At 32.9% G+C, this 17,086-nt stretch overlaps 1 protein-coding gene across 6 annotated transcripts in view; it reads left to right on the top strand.

The window, feature by feature from the left end:
• Positions 1-17,086, top strand: part of LOC127709698 (GPI inositol-deacylase-like) — a 283,867-nt gene that overhangs the window by 2,153 nt on the left and 264,628 nt on the right. For all 6 annotated transcript variants that reach the window (XR_007985716.1, XR_007985717.1, XM_052215342.1 and 3 more), the window contains exons 2-3: positions 4,991-5,058; positions 7,813-7,842. Coding sequence is in view for 4 of the 6 variants with exons in the window: in XM_052215342.1 (XP_052071302.1) it covers positions 4,991-5,058; positions 7,813-7,842 (98 nt within the window). In the remaining 2 variants the exon portion in view is untranslated. The remainder of the gene's footprint in view (positions 1-4,990; positions 5,059-7,812; positions 7,843-17,086) is intronic.

The raw sequence follows: 17,086 nt of genomic DNA, 5'->3' as shown, positions 1-17,086 counted from the left end.
ATGTGGCGGGGTTAAACATGTTAAGTATGTTTACTAACTAGTTTCTACCTTTTTAAAATAGTTTTTAGTAAATACTTGCTACATCTTTGAATAAATCGTCTAAATAGACATAAAAGCTGTAGTTATTCATGCTAGAGATGATGTCCTCTCACTGAATAGTTTAAAGTTTGGTGGCTATATTGGTTGCATATATATATCACATTCAACTTGAAATAAAGGATATCATAGATACAGATAACTGACCAGACGTTTTGCAGTCAGTGCAGACAAATTGTATAGCTCATTCTGCAACTAATACACTCTCATGCTGGTCTCACTTTAAATCTTTAGACTACTGATTTACTATGCAATTATAGCCGCATTTCTACTTAGTACGAAAGAAGTTGAGCATGTGTTTATTTCAGGTCAAACTTATCAAAACCAGTATTTTAAAATCAAATAAATGTTGTTATGTATACTTTATGATTTTTGTCTCGCCTTGACAGAGTCAAAAAGCGAGACATAGGTATGCTGTTACCGGCGTCGGCGGTGGCGCCGTCAACAATGTATTAGTTTGTGATTAGGTCTAGTTTATGGTGAACCACTAGTTGTAGGTAAATGATATTTGGTATGTAGTTGTATTAGCATTGGCACATCTCATTACCATGCAGATTATTTGGCCCTGCCCCCTCAGTCATCGTCTATTGACTTCTAAACTTTGTTTTACATGTATTAGTTTGTGATTAAGTCAGTTTATGGGGAACCACTAGTGTTAGGTCAATGATGTTTCGTACATTTGTATGCAGTTTTATTACCAATTACACATCCCATTTCCATGGAGATTATTTGGCCCCTCCCCCTCACTCAAGTTCTATTGACTTTGAAACTTTTGCTTAGTTTACATGTATTAGTTTGTGATTAGGTCAGTTTATGGGGAACCACTAGTGGTAGGTCAATATTTGGTATGCAGTATTATTAGCATTGGCGCATCTCATTTCCATGGAGATTGTTTGGCCCTGTTCCTTCAGTCATGGTCCATTGACTTTGAATATTTTGTATAACTTACATGTTAAAATATTGCTTTTTTAAGGTAGCACAATACAAAGATTGTGTCACCCCCAATCAGACAACTTTAAACTGATGTAATTTCTTTCATCCAGCTTTAAATTTTATAAATGAGGTACCAAAAGAAAGGAGAAAGATTAATCTTTCAAATGGTGAAAACGTCAATTTGACATAATTATTACATAACTAATTATTATGTAATTAGTTGCTATATTGAGATGTCCACACTTGAATGAAATTAGCTTCTTTGGTATTCATAGCATCCCAAAATATTTTATAGATTGTTGTATAATACAGTTTGACCTCCAAAAGGGTGTCTCAGATTTTTCCTATTGTATTTCATTCTCTCATAAACCTTCAATTAAGTTTGCAACCTAAATTCATAAGAGATCACTAAATTTAATTGGGTATAAAATTTGTTCTATTGATGTTTTTGGAAATCTGAGACACTCTTTTGAAGATAACTGGTCAAGGAACAACATGTGTGAAAATCAGGTGTATAGGGGCACCCATCTAGGAGCTAAATTCATTTAAAACTACATTTTCATGACAAAAATGAATGTGTCACAATTGAATAAATAGGGATTTTCCTACTTGTACCCCATTAACTTCAATATAATTCACACATGTACCATTTGGATATTTCAGGATTGGCCTTCAATCATAAATCAATTAGGTTTTGACCAGTAAGAAAGCATTCAATTTCAGCAGTTCTAAATATATAGAGAAAATGCACACCCCATGCATCAAAAACCAGATCTGGCGGGAGATGTTATATCATTATTGACCTTGTTGTAAGTCAGTTGCTACTGATATGGTCAAAACTCCGCCCACCATGATAAACCTTTACTTCTAATGATCACAGAAGTTTAATTACACATTGCATTTACTTTTTTCAATATGGATTTTATTCATTTAGTACATAACATAATATATTTTGTTTTTTTATTGTTACAAAAAGTAAGTTATGCATGTGTACACAAAATTATCAGTTGGTCAGTTTAGAGGATCCTTATGGGGGATTTTTAGAATTGTAATTGTATAAAAGGACAATATGGTGTTTTACACCAAGTAGATTTTTTTCAACTTTGCAGTTTGAAAATGAAATATTTAATTTGTATTGTCTTTTAAAAAGAATTCATATTTAAACATTCTCCCCCAAGCAATTCTAGTACATTAATTGTTATACAATTACATTTGTTTAATTTCTGTACATTTATATTTTGATTACCTCTATATCTCCAAATTGTTCTTTTGTTTTTTTTCTCCTGGCAGCTCCATTAATGAAATGTATTTTTATTTGGAATTCATTATCTTCATTTTTCCATTAATCCCTAATCCACCTCTTTTTCGTAACTGTTATTGGTATTGCTGGTCAGTGGTCATAAAGCTATCAAATGATTCTTTTGATTAACCACAAAGTACTGCCCACATGTTCTTATCTTGTATCAGTCAAATACGTGCATTTGTTTATAAAACTAATTAACAGTGCAAGATATGTAAATAAATTTTTCTTCTGTGGTTTTTGTTGAGCCTGCGACTTTTGTCGCAGAAAGCTCGATATAGGGATAGTGATCTGGCGTCGGCGTTAGCTAACTTCTTAAAAGCTTTATATTTTAGAAGGTGGAAGATCTGGATGCTTCAAACTTTGTATATGGATGCCTCATGTTACGAAGTTTCCGTCAATCACATGTCCAATGTCCTTGACCTCATTTTCATGGTTCAGTGACTACTTGAAAAAAAAGTTAAGATTTTTTGTAATGTTAAATTCTCTCTTATTATAAGTAATAGGATAACTATATTTGGTATGTGCGTACCTTGCAAGGTCCTCATGCCCGTCAGACAGTTTTCACTTGACCTCGACCTCATTTCATGGATCAGTTAACAAGGTTAAGTTTTGGTGGTCAAGTCCATATCTCAGATACTATAAGCAATAGGTCTTGTATATTCGGTGTATGGAAGGACTGTAAGGTGTACATGTCCAACTGGCAGGTGTCATCTGACCTTGACCTCATTTTCATGGTTCAGTGGTTATAGTTAAGTTTTTGTGTTTTGGTCTGTTTTTCTTATACTGTATGCAATAGGTCTACTATATTTGGTGTATGGAATGATTGTAAGGTGTACATGTCTAGCTGGCAGGTGTCATATGACCTTGACCTCGTTTTCATGGTTCAGTGGTCAAAGTTAAGTTTTTGAGTTTTGGTCTTTTTTTCTAATACTATATGCAATAGGTCAACTATATTTGGTGTATGGAAATATTTTATGATCTATATGTCAGTTGAGCAGGTTTTATATGACCTTGACCTCATTTTCACGGTTCATTGCTCAGTGTTAAGTTTTTGTGTTTTGGTCTGCTTTTCTTAAACTATAAGCAATAGGTCAACTATATTTGTTATATGGAAGAATTGTTCACTGTACATGTCTGCCTGGCATGGTTCATCTGACCTTGACCTCATTTTCATGGTTCATTGGTCAATGTTTAGTTTTCTTGGTTAATGTTAAGTTTATGTGACAGTTGTAATAAAGCTTTATATTTAGGACTATCAACATAATATCAATGATTAGTAAAGAAGGCGAGACATTTCAGTGTGTGCACTCTTATGGAATATTAAGAAGTAACAAAAACAGCTGAAAATAAAATTTTGATAAAATTTAGTTGCTTTTGTATTGTGCTACCTTAATTTCAACATTTGCATTTTGCTGTCAAAATAACAAAAAGGAGAGACATATCATCTGTGTTAAAAATTTATTTATAGTAAAAATGTTGTGTAATTTTACAATAGAAATAATAAGAAAGATTCCAGGTCAAGTAGCTAGTGATTCTTCCTCAGTTATCGTACAAAGTTTAAATTAAATGACTTCTCAAGACTAATGAAATTAATTCACATCTAAAGAATGGTAGATTGAACAATTTAGCTAAAAGCTACAGAATAATTAACTAATATCATGAATATTTTGAGCTTTACATAAGCAGATTATCATTTTAATTCAATGACGGTAAAAATTGTACTAAACAAGCTTGGAAGTTATTTCCCAAAAATGATGTTACATTATTAGTCCCCTAAAACGAAGTCGAAGGGGACTTTAGGTTTGCACTCCGTCCCTCTGTCTGTCTGTCTGTCTGTCCATCTGTCAGTCCGGCAAATCAGTTTTCCAGATTTTTTTTCTTCGTGCTTGAAGATATTGATTTGATATTTGGTTTATTGATTTATCATGACAAGTTACAGGTCAAGTTCAATTTTCACGATTTTAGCTTTTCTCTTTGTTCAGTTAAAGCCCTTTCCCTAGAATTAAATTTTTGATGAAATACTTATTAATTAGTAGATTTCTGTTCAAAGGGAAATAACTCATTTTTTAAAAGACAAAATGACATTTTGGATTTTTTCCTTTTCTTTGGTAAATCATTCGAAGAATTTAGTGGTAGGTCTTGAAGATATTGATTTGATAATTAGTATATAGTTTTATCATGACAAGTTACAGATCAAATTGGAATTTTGTTCCAGTCTGATAATTTTGTGCAGAGTTATGGTCTTTGGACATAGATAATTCACTTAAATAATCAGTTTTCAACAGTTTTTTTCGTCATGCTTGAAGATTTTGACTTGATATTTTATGTAGTTTACACTATGACAAGTTATCGATCAACTTAGAATTTCGTTCCATTACAATGAATTTGTAACCGGTAGGGAACTATGTATTGCAATACTCACAAAATGCTTGTTTTACGGTATGTTCATCATTTTATATCCATATATTTGGTAATATATTGACAGAGATGCAATTTAATTCTTTCCTTAAACCTGAGCACTGAAGAAAAAAGAAAACAAAAACAAAAGAACACACAATGAGAGGGAAAAAAAATGGTGAGTCCAGCTTCATTTCCTCCTGAGTCAAGGACTCATCTTTGTGACAATCCTACATGATTCTATCTGTCTTTTATTTCCAGCAACTACCATTGGGAAAGAGACTGAAGGAAAACTATCCAAGATACAGACTGTTTATCTATGGTGAAGGGTAGGTAGATTTGTTCACTGCTTCGACAGTGTCAACCGTTGATATAAGAAAAAGGAAATTTGCGACAATGAATTTGCAACCAAAAATATAATAACTGCAAAATATATTGAGAGGTCAACATTGTTATCATAAGTATCCAGTTGTCTGTTTACCAAAGAAGTTATATTATGAGTACATATTAACACTACCTCAGCCCATGTCTATGTATTTTTAAGTGGAAGCAGATTTACACAAGCTGTCTTTGTCATGTTTAGTTTTTTTAGGCAGTAATGTACTGGTAAATTTACTGCCTTGGTCATGTTATATAAGTTAAAGGAGATGTGTAAATTGTAATATACATCAACTTAAAAGCAACCCGTGAATGCAAAAAAAAAGGATCTAAGAGCCATCTAGTGGTCAACTAACAGTCCTCAGTAGATAAGTGTCTATACTATATAATACTGTAGCTTAGGGCTGTCATGACCTTGCAGTAAGGTGAGAGCTTTATTTCAAACTGAAGCCTCATTGTAACAATAAGATTACCAATAAACTCTATGCACTTTGCTTTTGGGCGACTAAAGTCGCAGTAGGCAGGGATTACTATCCGGCGGCGGCGATTTAAATTTCAGAAGGTAAAAGACCTGGATGGTTCATACCTTGTATGCAGATATATGTGGTGTGTGGAATGATTTTTAAGGGGTACATGTCAGTCTGGCAGGTTTCATCTGACCTTCACCTCATTTTCACTGTGGAATGAATTTATCTTACCAACTATTTAATTTGGGGAATTTAGACGTAGTTGTAAAAAAATAAAATAAATATTTTTAGTTGTTATATATTAAAAAGAAGATGTGGTATGATTGCCAATGAGACAACTCTCCACAAGAGACCAAATGACTTAGAAATTAACAACTATAGGTCACAGTATGGCCTTCAACAATGAGCAAAGCCCATACCGCACAGTCAGCTATAAAAGGCCCCGAAATGACAATATAAAACAATTCAAACGAGAAAACTAACAGCCTAATTTATGTACAGAAAATGAATGAAAAACAAATATGTAACACATAAACAAACGACAACCACTGAATTACAGGCTCCTGACTTGGGACAGGCACATACATACATAACGTGGCGGGGTTAAACATGTTAGCGGGATCCCAACACTCCCCCAAACCTGGGACAGTGGTGTAACAGTACAACATAAGAACGAACTATAAAAATCAGTTGAAAGAGGCTTAACTCATCAGATGGATAAAAATACAAATACTACAAATACAAGTGGACGTGGCCGGGTACTTGTATATCCAAACAACAAAAAGACACTAAGTACAGATCTGAGAGTACTCGCAGTTACTGACAGCTAGTTCAAAGCCACTAACAACTAATAAAAAAAATCATGCATCTAAGACTAAATTATCAATCCGTACACATCCCACATCCAATGGATTTAGTGTAAAGACGTCATAAACAGTCAGAGAAAAACATGACCTTGTGCAATGCCAAGATACAGGTATCGACAGATTGTAGATCCATGAATGTGTATATGTATTTAACAATAATATTTAGTTTGCTTTTAATTTACTTATAACAAAATCAATATTAGTACCAATAAAAACAATATTTAATGATCTAATTACTGTGTTGAGTTGGTAACCTTTTAGAATAAGTTTATTTAAAGGATCGTTTCTAAATTTCCGGGCACGGTAAACAATATTGCCGTAAAAATGAGGAGGTGCAATACTGTTTGAAATAAGTTTTATGCAGGTACAACCAAACTTAAAAACCAAATCTTTATATCTGTGGAAGAATTTAGTAAAGGTTCTAAATAATTTGTGGTAACGAAATCCCTGGCTTAATAATTTACCAGTAATACATAGATTACGTTCGTTAAAATCAAAAACGTCACAACAGACATGGGCATAGCGAACGAGTTGTGAAATATAAACACCGTAAGATGGTGCCAAAGGAACATCACCATCCAAAAAGGGAAAATTAACAATAGGGAATGAAAAATCGTCCCTTTTATCGTAAATTTTAGTGTGGAGTTTCCCGTGTAAAACCAAAATATCTAAATCTAGGAAAGGACAGTTGTTACTGTTTGAATTTAATTTATTTAAAGTAAGTTCCTTTGGGTAAATTTCGGCAGTATATTGAGAAAATTCTTTCTTTTATATAGTGATCAATATAAATGAAAGTCAGTGTCTTATGTTTTATTCTTAAAGTTTGAAAAATTATAATTATTTATGTTTAATACAATGAATGTTAATTTGAGAATAATTCCTTATAACTCTACCACTAACTACTACTAACTGCTACTAACCACATATTTAGAATAAACCACGCCCACTGACATAATATAAAATATACAAGGTTCCCACACTTTGCTTTTAACCAATGATATTCCTAGGAGTTTATAGGAGGTAAGATTAATATATATATTATTATGATCCGTTTATTTGGCAATCGCCAATGGCAGTCAGCAGGGTTTAAGAACATCAGTTGTTCGACCTGCTAGTCAAATGCGTTTTGTTAAAATATACCTTTTCACTTTTTTGGTCTTTTGGAAAATGTTGTTTGTGCTGTATTTAGACCCCTCTACCAAGAAATTTGTTTTGCATGCACACATATAAAAATTGCGGTTTTTATCCAACGCAATCATAGGTTTGAACGTTGTTTTCAATTTAGACTTGTTTATTATTATGATTTTGATACTCTTCATTCCAACATTCCAATAGCTATATTAATTTATATTGTTTTTTTTCTTAATTTTAGCCAGTATGCAAGAAAATTAGAATCAAAGAGGTGAGAATTTTAATTAATTATAAATATTAATGTGAAAGCAGTTATAACAATAGATACTGGAATACTCAAGGAATTAAAAGACCAAAGAGACCTAAAGGAATAGCTATATTTACCTAAGGTCAACTTTGCCTGAGTTAGTTCTATTTAGAAAAGGATCATATACATTTTTACTGGTATTACTCAAAAAGTGTTTTTCCCTAAGAACCCAAAATGCATATATGTCCTGTTAAAAACATTGAAGATTATATAAAGGATAATTACAGGTATTTTAAAAGATATAAAAATGTATTCTTTTTAAAAAAGCTAGAAATCCTATAGATAAAGGTAATTTACAGTATCATCTCCACTGGAAATTGGGTACCAACAGAGCGGAGAGAAAAGAAAAATAAATAAACCAGGTAAGAATTCCTTTAAATTACCAGTATACCATTTCTACTGTTTTGATGAGGTTATCACTTATGAAACGATTTTCTAATATATGAAGCTTCAATTTTTTTTATGCCAACAAGTAGCAAGCAAAGACAAGATTTTGTGCTATACTCAAAAACCGTGCACTTGGTACTAGATAATTTTGAGGTCAATTTACCCTCCGTCACCCTGTTGGACAGATAATCAACTGTTTTCCATTCTTTTTCCAGACAAATTTTTAGATTATGATAGTGTGACTTCATATTAACTGAAATTCGCTATCAAAAAGATGTTTTCTAAAGAATATGAACCAAAACAGTTTTTATTTATTGTACAGCGAATTGCAAAATAAGAACTTGTTTTCTGTATGGCGTCTTGCCATTGTATATTGTAATATAGAGATGATATTAATCACTATATAGATAAAAACAAGGGGTGATATCATGGATATGGTCACATATCAATGCGCTACCAGCTTACAAATGTACGAAATAAAGTACATAGCAAAAATGTCATAAAATATTTGTAATTAATTTCATTCAGATGTCATCATTGGACCCTTATAAGTTGTGTTTTGAAAGACAAAAATGGTTTCTTCAAACTAATCCTAAATGTATTTATATGTTGTTATACTACTAACATCTCTTGTTTTATTGGTTGTAAGGGCAAATTTTAAAAAATTCAATAAAACACCTACCATTCATCTTTCATTTGTCTTTTGTGGGGCTGGTTTTTATACAACCGCAAACAAATTTTGCGGTCGTATATTGGTATCACATCGTCGTCGTCGTCCAAAGACACTTGGATTCCGGACAATAACTTTAGTATTAGTTAATAGAATTCTATGAAATTTAAACACAAGGTTTATAACCACAAAAGGAAGGTTGGAATTTTGGGGGTTATGGTTTATCCTAACAGTTTAGGAATTAGGGGCCAAAAAAGGGGCCCAAATAAGCATTTTTGTAGTTTTCAGACAATAACTTGTGGAACAGTGTATGGATCTCTCTGAAATTGTACAACAAGTTTCCATACCACAAAGGGATGGTTAGAATTGCCTTGGGGGATAATGGCTCAAACCGTTTAGGAATTAGGGGCAAAAAAGGGGAAAAACAAGGGTTTCCTTGTTACTGGACAATCTCTTTTAAGTACAATGTTAAATTTGGATTACCTCCCTTACACTGCTTTAAAATTATGTATAATGAAATTTTGTATTGTCTGGAGGTGATTAGCTGTCAATTTATTTTTAGAAGTTACTAATAAAAATGCTGACTAAAGATATATTATTTTTAGACATGATTATGTATGTCATTTTCTAATTAAGACTTTTATGATGTATTTAAATGGGTAATTATGGTTGCAAACTCCATTGGAAATTTGAATTGAGATAATGACCATATCTTGAGGGAAAGATTTTTTTTTTTGGAAAAAGGGGAGGGGAGGGAAGGTGAAAAAAAAGGGGGGTGAAATTTTTATTTTTTTTTGGGGGGGGGAGGGTCAATTCGCAACAGCATAGTGTATTGCACAAAAGCAGAAAATTGAATATAAATTCAAATCATATAACCAATTCTAAGTTCTTTGACTACAGTTATTCTGTGTCAGAAACCTATTATGTGTCAAACATTTTATTTTAATCCAAATTCAGACCTGTATCAAGCACAAATATTGTGTCCATTTTTGCCCCAACTGTTCAAGGTTGGACCTCTGCGGTCGTATCCAGCTGCGCTCGGCAAAGCATTTTATTTTCTGAATTTAAATTTCTCAAATTACAGTATTGAAAAATAGCTTGTTTTTTTTTTATTGAAGTCGAAAAAAAAGTTTGTCATGAGAGAAAAATTATGCCCCTCAACAGATGAGCGGTCAGTGCCTGAAATATAATTCTTTAAAAAAAAGGAACCACCGGCTTAGAGGATTTAGTTCTTTTGTAGGACATTAAACATCCATCTTTTAAGGCAGACTTTAAATGTGTGGTAACAAAAGACAAATAGTCAGAGCTTGTGGTGTATGCTCAGTCATGTGTTTTTATACCACCGCAAAAAATTTATATTGGTTGACGTTGGCGTTGGCGTCGTCTTCGTCGTCATCGTCGTTGTCGTCCGAAGACATTGGTTTTCGCACAATAACTTTAGTTTAAGTGAATGAAATTATACGGTTCTATACCACAAAAGGAAGGTTAGGATTGATTTTGGGGGTTATGGTACCAACAGTTAAGGAATTAGGGGCCAAAAAGGGGCCAAAAATAAGCATTTTTGTAACTTCCAGACAATAACTTGTGTTTTAGTGTATGGATCTCTTTGAAATTATACCACAAGTTTCCATACCACAAAGGGATGGTTAGGATTGGCTTTGGGGGGTTATGGCTCAAACCGTTTTGGAATTAGGGGCAAAAAAGGGGGAAAAACAAGGGTTTCCTGGTTGATGGACATTTTAAAAGTAGTGTAAGGGAGGTAATCCAAAAACAAAATTGTAGAATGTTGTACAATGTTGGATTACCTCCCTTACACTGCTTTTAAATTATCTATTTAAGACTTTTATGATGTATTTAAATGGGTAATTATGGTTGAAAACTCCATTGGTAATTTGAATTGAGATTATGACCATATCTTGAGGGAAAGATTTTTTTTTTGAAAAAGGGGGGGGGGGGGGGGCAATTTTTTTCCCAATTCAGATTTCAGAAATTAAACAAGATATTTTTTTTTGGGGGGGGGGGATGGGTCAATATGCAACAGCATAGTGTATTGCACAAAAGCAAAAAATTGAATATAAATTCAAATCATATAACCAATTCTAAGTTCTTTGACTACAGTTATTCTGTGTCAGAAACCTATTATGTGTCAAATATTTTTAAATTACGATCCAAATTCAGACCTGTATCAAGCTCGAATATTGTGTCCATTTTTGCCCCAACTGTTTTTTAAAGTTATGGTCTATGTATTCTCTTATGTGTGCTACATCATTATCAAACTTTTATGCCAGTTTGTGTACACAAATTTGATAAGACACACACCACTGTTTTTTGGCCGCCATTACTTTCTATGTTAAACTCTATATCAATTTCAAGCATTTATGGAGGTGGGGTCAATATATAGTTATTTACATATCAGAGCGTACTGGTTTTACGGAATAGGTACTTCATATCTGAGAAACAGGCAATACCCAATATATGCCCTCTTTTTTAGATTTAATTCATACAATTTTTTATTATATATTCTGAGTCAAATTATCAGTCAAAAGGTGTTTTACAAGGATCACCAGTTCTTCACCTTTCGTTTGATACCTAAATTACCAATATATATTCTACATAGTTTGACATCTACACTTATGCGAAGGAACTATTTTATTTTAAATCTGCCCGAGTTGGTGATGTTACATCTTATTAAGTCTTCCAGAAATATTTGCCTTATACATATGTTATTTCCTGCCAAATTATCTAACATATATATATTGGTTGTCCAAATTTTTGTATTGTTTTTGCACTCTTCAATGTGATTGTCAGGATAAATTATGACAGTAATGTATGATTTCCTGCCAGATTTACTTTATTGATATTGAAGGCCTCACTGTGACTTTTGGATGAAGAACAGCACTAAAAGTGCTGTTCCTTTTTAGCTCACCTGACCTGAAAGGTCAAGTGAGCTTTTCTCATCACTTTGCGTCCGTCGTCCGTCGTCCTGCGTCCGTCGTCCGTCGTCCGTAAACTTTTACAAAAATCTTCTCCTCTGAAACTACTGGGCCAAATTTAACCAAACTTGGCCACAATCATCATTGGGGTATCTAGTTTAAAAAATGTGTGGCGTGACCCGGCCAACCAACCAAGATGGCCGCCACGGCTAAAAAGAGAACATAGGGGTAAAATGCAGTTTTTAGCTTATAACTCAAAAACCAAAGCATTAAGAGCAAATCTGACATGGGGTAAAATTGTTCATCAGGTCAAGATCTATCTGCCCTGAAATTTTCAGATGAATCGGACAACCCGTTATTGGGTTGCTGCCCCTGAATTGGTAATTTTAAGGAAATTTTGCTGTTTTTGGTTATTATCTTGAATATTATTATAGATAGAGATTAACTGTAAACAGCAATAATGTTCAGCAAAGTAAGATTTACAAATAAGTCAATATAACCGAAATGGTCAGTTGACCCCTTTAGGAGTAATTGCCCTTTATAGTCAATTTTTAACCATTTTTCGTAAATCTTAGTAATCTTTTACAAAAATCTTCTCCTCTGAAACAACTGGGCCAAATTTAACCAAACTTGGCCACAATCATCATTGGGGTATCTAGTTTAAAAAATGTGTGGCGTGACCCGGCCAACCAACCAAGATGGCCGCCACAGCTAAAAATAAAACATAGGGGTAAAATGCAGTTTTTGGCTTATAACTCAAAAACCAAAGCATTTAGAGCAAATCTGACATGAAGTAAAATTGTTCATCAGGTCAAGATCTATCTGCCCTGAAATTTTCAGATGAATCGAACAACCTGTTGTTGGGTTGCTGCCCCTGAATTGGTAATTTTAAGGAAATTTTGCTGTTTTTGGTTATTATCTTGAATATTATTATAGATAGAGATAAACTGTAAACAGCAATAATGTTCAGCAAAGTAAGATTAACAAATAAGTCAACATGACTGAAATGGTCAGTTGACCCCTTTAGGAGTTATTGCCCTTTATAGTCAATTTTTATCAATTTTTCGTAAATCTTAGTAATCTTTTACAAAAATTTTCTCCTCTAAAACAACTGGGCCAAATTAAACCAAACTTGGCCACAATCATCATTGGGGTATCTAGTTTAAAAAATGTGTGGCGTGACCCGGCCAACCAACCAAGATGGCCGCCACAGCTAAAAATAAAACATAGGGGTAAAATGCAGTTTTTGGCTTATAATTCAAAAACCAAAGCATTTAGAGCAAATCTGACATGAAGTAAAATTGTTCATCAGGTCAAGATCTATCTGCCCTGAAATTTTCAGATGAATCGAACAACCTGTTGTTGGGTTGCTGCCCCTGAATTGGTAATTTTAAGGAAATTTTGCTGTTTTTGGTTATTATCTTGAATATTATTATAGATAGAGATAAACTGTAAACAGCAATAATGTTCAGCAAAGTAAGATTAACAAATAAGTCAACATGACTGAAATGGTCAGTTGACCCCTTTAGGAGTTATTGCCCTTTATAGTCAATTTTTATCAATTTTTCGTAAATCTTAGTAATCTTTTACAAAAATCTTCTCCTCTGAAACTACGTGGCCAAATTGAACCAAACTTGGCCACAATCATCATTTGGTTATCTAGTTTTAAAAATGTGTGGCGTGAGCTGGTCAACCAACCAAGATGGCCGCCACGGCTAAAAATAGAACATAGGGGTAAAATTCAGTTTTTGGCTTTTAACTCAAAAACCAAAGCATTTAAAGCAAATCTGACATGAAGTAAAATTGTTCATCAGGTCAAGATCTATCTGCCCTGAAATTTTCAGATGAATCGGACAACCCGTTGTTGGGTTGCTGCCCCTGAATTGGTAATTTTAAGGTAATTTTGCTGTTTTTGGTTATTATCTTGAATATTATTATAGATAGAGATAAACTGTAAAAAAACAATAAATGTCGGCAAAGTAAGATCTACAAATAAGTCAACATGACCGAAATTGTCAGTTGACCCCTTTAGGAGTTATTGCCCTTTATAGTCATTTAACCATTTTTTCGTAAATCTTAGTAATCTTTTACAAAAATCTTCTCCTCTGAAACTACTGGGCCAAGTTAATTATAGATAGAGATAATTGTAAGCAGGAAAAATGTTCAGTAAATTAAGATGTACAAACACATCACCATCACCAAAACACAATTTTGTCATGAATCCATCTGCGTCCTTTGTTTAATATTCACATAGACCAAGGTGAGCGACACAGGCTCTTTAGAGCCTCTAGTTGTGTATTTTTTTGGCTGTGCATGTACTGATTTTGTGTCATGGATGGATAACCCATATCCTTAGTTTTTCTATTAAAACATATCCCATATCCTATCCTTTCTTTTCTATTATAGATAAAATGATAAAAAAATAAAAGACTGTTAATTCTGTTTAGCCTAAATTAAAATGAGTTAGTGGAGGGTAGCAGTGGGGGTATATTCCCCCAACTTCTCTTTTTGTAGCACATTGTACCTTTTCCTGAATAAGATATTAAATATTTCTAAATTTTACTTTTATATTGTGTCAAATGAAATGATATAATTCAATACAAGTGAGACTTTTGATTGAATTATCAGATATAGCAGCATGTGATTGTTTTGTTTTTAAACTCTTATAAAGGTATGGAACTCGACCTATGCATTTGGTTTTATAGGAATGTGAATTTATAGTGTTTAAAAATCAACATTTAGATTACAAATATATGAAAATAATCAAATCTTTAACAGCGTTGTATCAATTTTATATTTCAGAAAAAAGCATACTTTATCAATTTGTTAATTTGAAGTTTATATTACTTGTCAAATTTTATTTACAATATAAACAATTTATAAAGACATTTCTAAGGATATTTGTAGGACCCGGAGGTGAGATGAGGACGCTGAAGTGCAATGGTCATGCTGAAGTGCGATGGTCCCTTTTGCTGATGTGTGGTGGTCTATATTGCACGCGTTGTGTTAGTTTAAATTCTACAGATGTTCAATTATTATGAGAAGTAAATTTTTTTAATGGTCAGTATATAAATTTGCATTCTTTATTGTCTATCTTTGTCCTTAGTTACAATTGCATACTAAATGAGAGATCGTCCCCATTGATTGTCTGTATGTGAACATGATATTTACTTGGTTCCTCTCAGGAGTTCTTCATTAATCGTAATATTATGATACGGAGAGTCTGTCTGCGAACCTGTATGTACTTAAAGAATGCCACACTCCATTGTGCGAAAAAAGAACCTTTTGCAGATTTCGAAAGAAATCCACTACAGAAGGTTGACTTTCTTTCTCCACCAGTCACTCTGCTTCTAACAAAACAATAGATTTCTACATCAACATGAAAAGCATTGAAAATATAGTTTATGTAGTCCATCGCACTTCAGCGTTTCCACCATCGTACTTCAGCCTAGTTATCAACAAGATAGCTTCACAATGCTACCATCGCACTTCAGCGTGATAGAAAATGCACTTCAGCATCAAACCGTCGCACATCAGTTGTTCGGAGTATCATCGCAGTTCAGAGTTCTACATATTCATAACCTTTATAGATTACTTAATAGTATGGTTCTTTGGTATTTTTTTTTACGATATTAACTGCAATATTACAGATTCTGTTGTAACAGACATGATAGAGATACGTATTGCCTTCATGAGATTTTAAAAATAAGAGGATGACCATTTGATTTTATGGGGAGGAGGATTTTGAAAATGAATAACTTGGCCTGGGACGAAATGAAAATAAATAAGGTTGCTCTTGACAGGTTTTTAAAATGAATATTCTATAAAACAAAATGCAGAAAAAATTGTATCCAAAAAAGAAAAAAAAATGAGTGAGAAAAATTAGCAAGCATAGCAACGATTGAAAATAAATATTTAACCCGGAAAAAATCCTCCTGATTATTCATTTGTTCTGACAGTGTTTAATTCACTACATAACATTGCATCTCATATCTGTCAGACGTGAACTTGGATATTAAAGAGATGTAATGCAATCTATAAAGCAAATAGATACTAGAAGTTAGTAACAGTTCAAAGGGTTTTATTAATTAAGACTTAATGGAATGTTTTTTTTTATGTGTGTACGGGTAAATTATTGACATAAAATGTATACATCTGGAAAACATGTATTTCTTTGTAAACTGCTTGAGATCTAATAGGACTCTGTAGCCTGATATTATTTATACAATCTACAATGCCGTCAAGTGAATTGTATTTCTATCAAATGTATAATTAGGTATTGTTATAACACTATTTTATTTCTTGAAAGGGACGGCATATGAATATTATAAAAATTGCAAGTTGCCATACAGTTGGAAAACAAGTTGCCGTAATTTAATTCTGTCAACATGAGCAAGTTGCCATACCCTAGGCTTGATTGTTTTTTTTTCAATATTCTATAGAAAACATCTTATTGATAGCAAATTTCTGTAAATTTGAAGTCACACTATCATAATCAAAAAAATTTTGTCAGGAAGAAGAATGAAAACTGTTGAATATCTGTCCAATCAACTTAAAAAAGTGCACAGTTTTTATCGTACACCTGTTTAGGGAAGGTTTAATGGTATACTGTTGTCCGTCCCTCCGTCCATCTGTCAGTCCATCATCAATATATACAAAAACTCTAACTAATTTTCATGAAACTTTGGTGAATTGTTTATATCTATTGATGTAAGCTTACTTGCGAATTTCATAAATTGTAAAATTTTACGTTTCCGAGTTGTGGGTTTTATTCATAAAAAAAGAGGGATTTTCCAGTTTTCGGACAAAAATTCAAAAATGCTTTGAGCAGTTTTCATGAATCTTTGGTGACTGGTTTATATCTATTAAAATAAGCTCTTTAGTTTTTTATAGATTTCTGATATAACATTGAGGAGTTATGGAACTTTATTTGTTGAAAAAGCAACGGGCATATCATGCGCTAATGGTGCAGCTCTTTATTGAGTATAACACAAAATCTTGTCTTTGTTTGCAACTTGTTGGCATTAAAAATTTAAGCATTTTTATATCAGAAAATGTTGTCAAAAGCAGTAACCTCATCAAAACGGCAGAAATGGTTTAAATCGAAGGAATTCTTACCTTGTTTATTTATTTTTTTCTTTTCTCTCCGTTTCGTTGGTACCCAATTTCCAGTGGCGATGATACACAGCGATTTTGGAAAATTCTCTAATTTAATTTG

Source organism: Mytilus californianus, unplaced genomic scaffold, assembly GCF_021869535.1.
Source record: "Mytilus californianus isolate M0D057914Y unplaced genomic scaffold, xbMytCali1.0.p SCAF_7, whole genome shotgun sequence".
Taxonomy (NCBI): Eukaryota; Metazoa; Mollusca; class Bivalvia; order Mytilida; family Mytilidae; genus Mytilus; species Mytilus californianus.
This window is presented reverse-complemented; position numbering and strand designations above follow the sequence as displayed.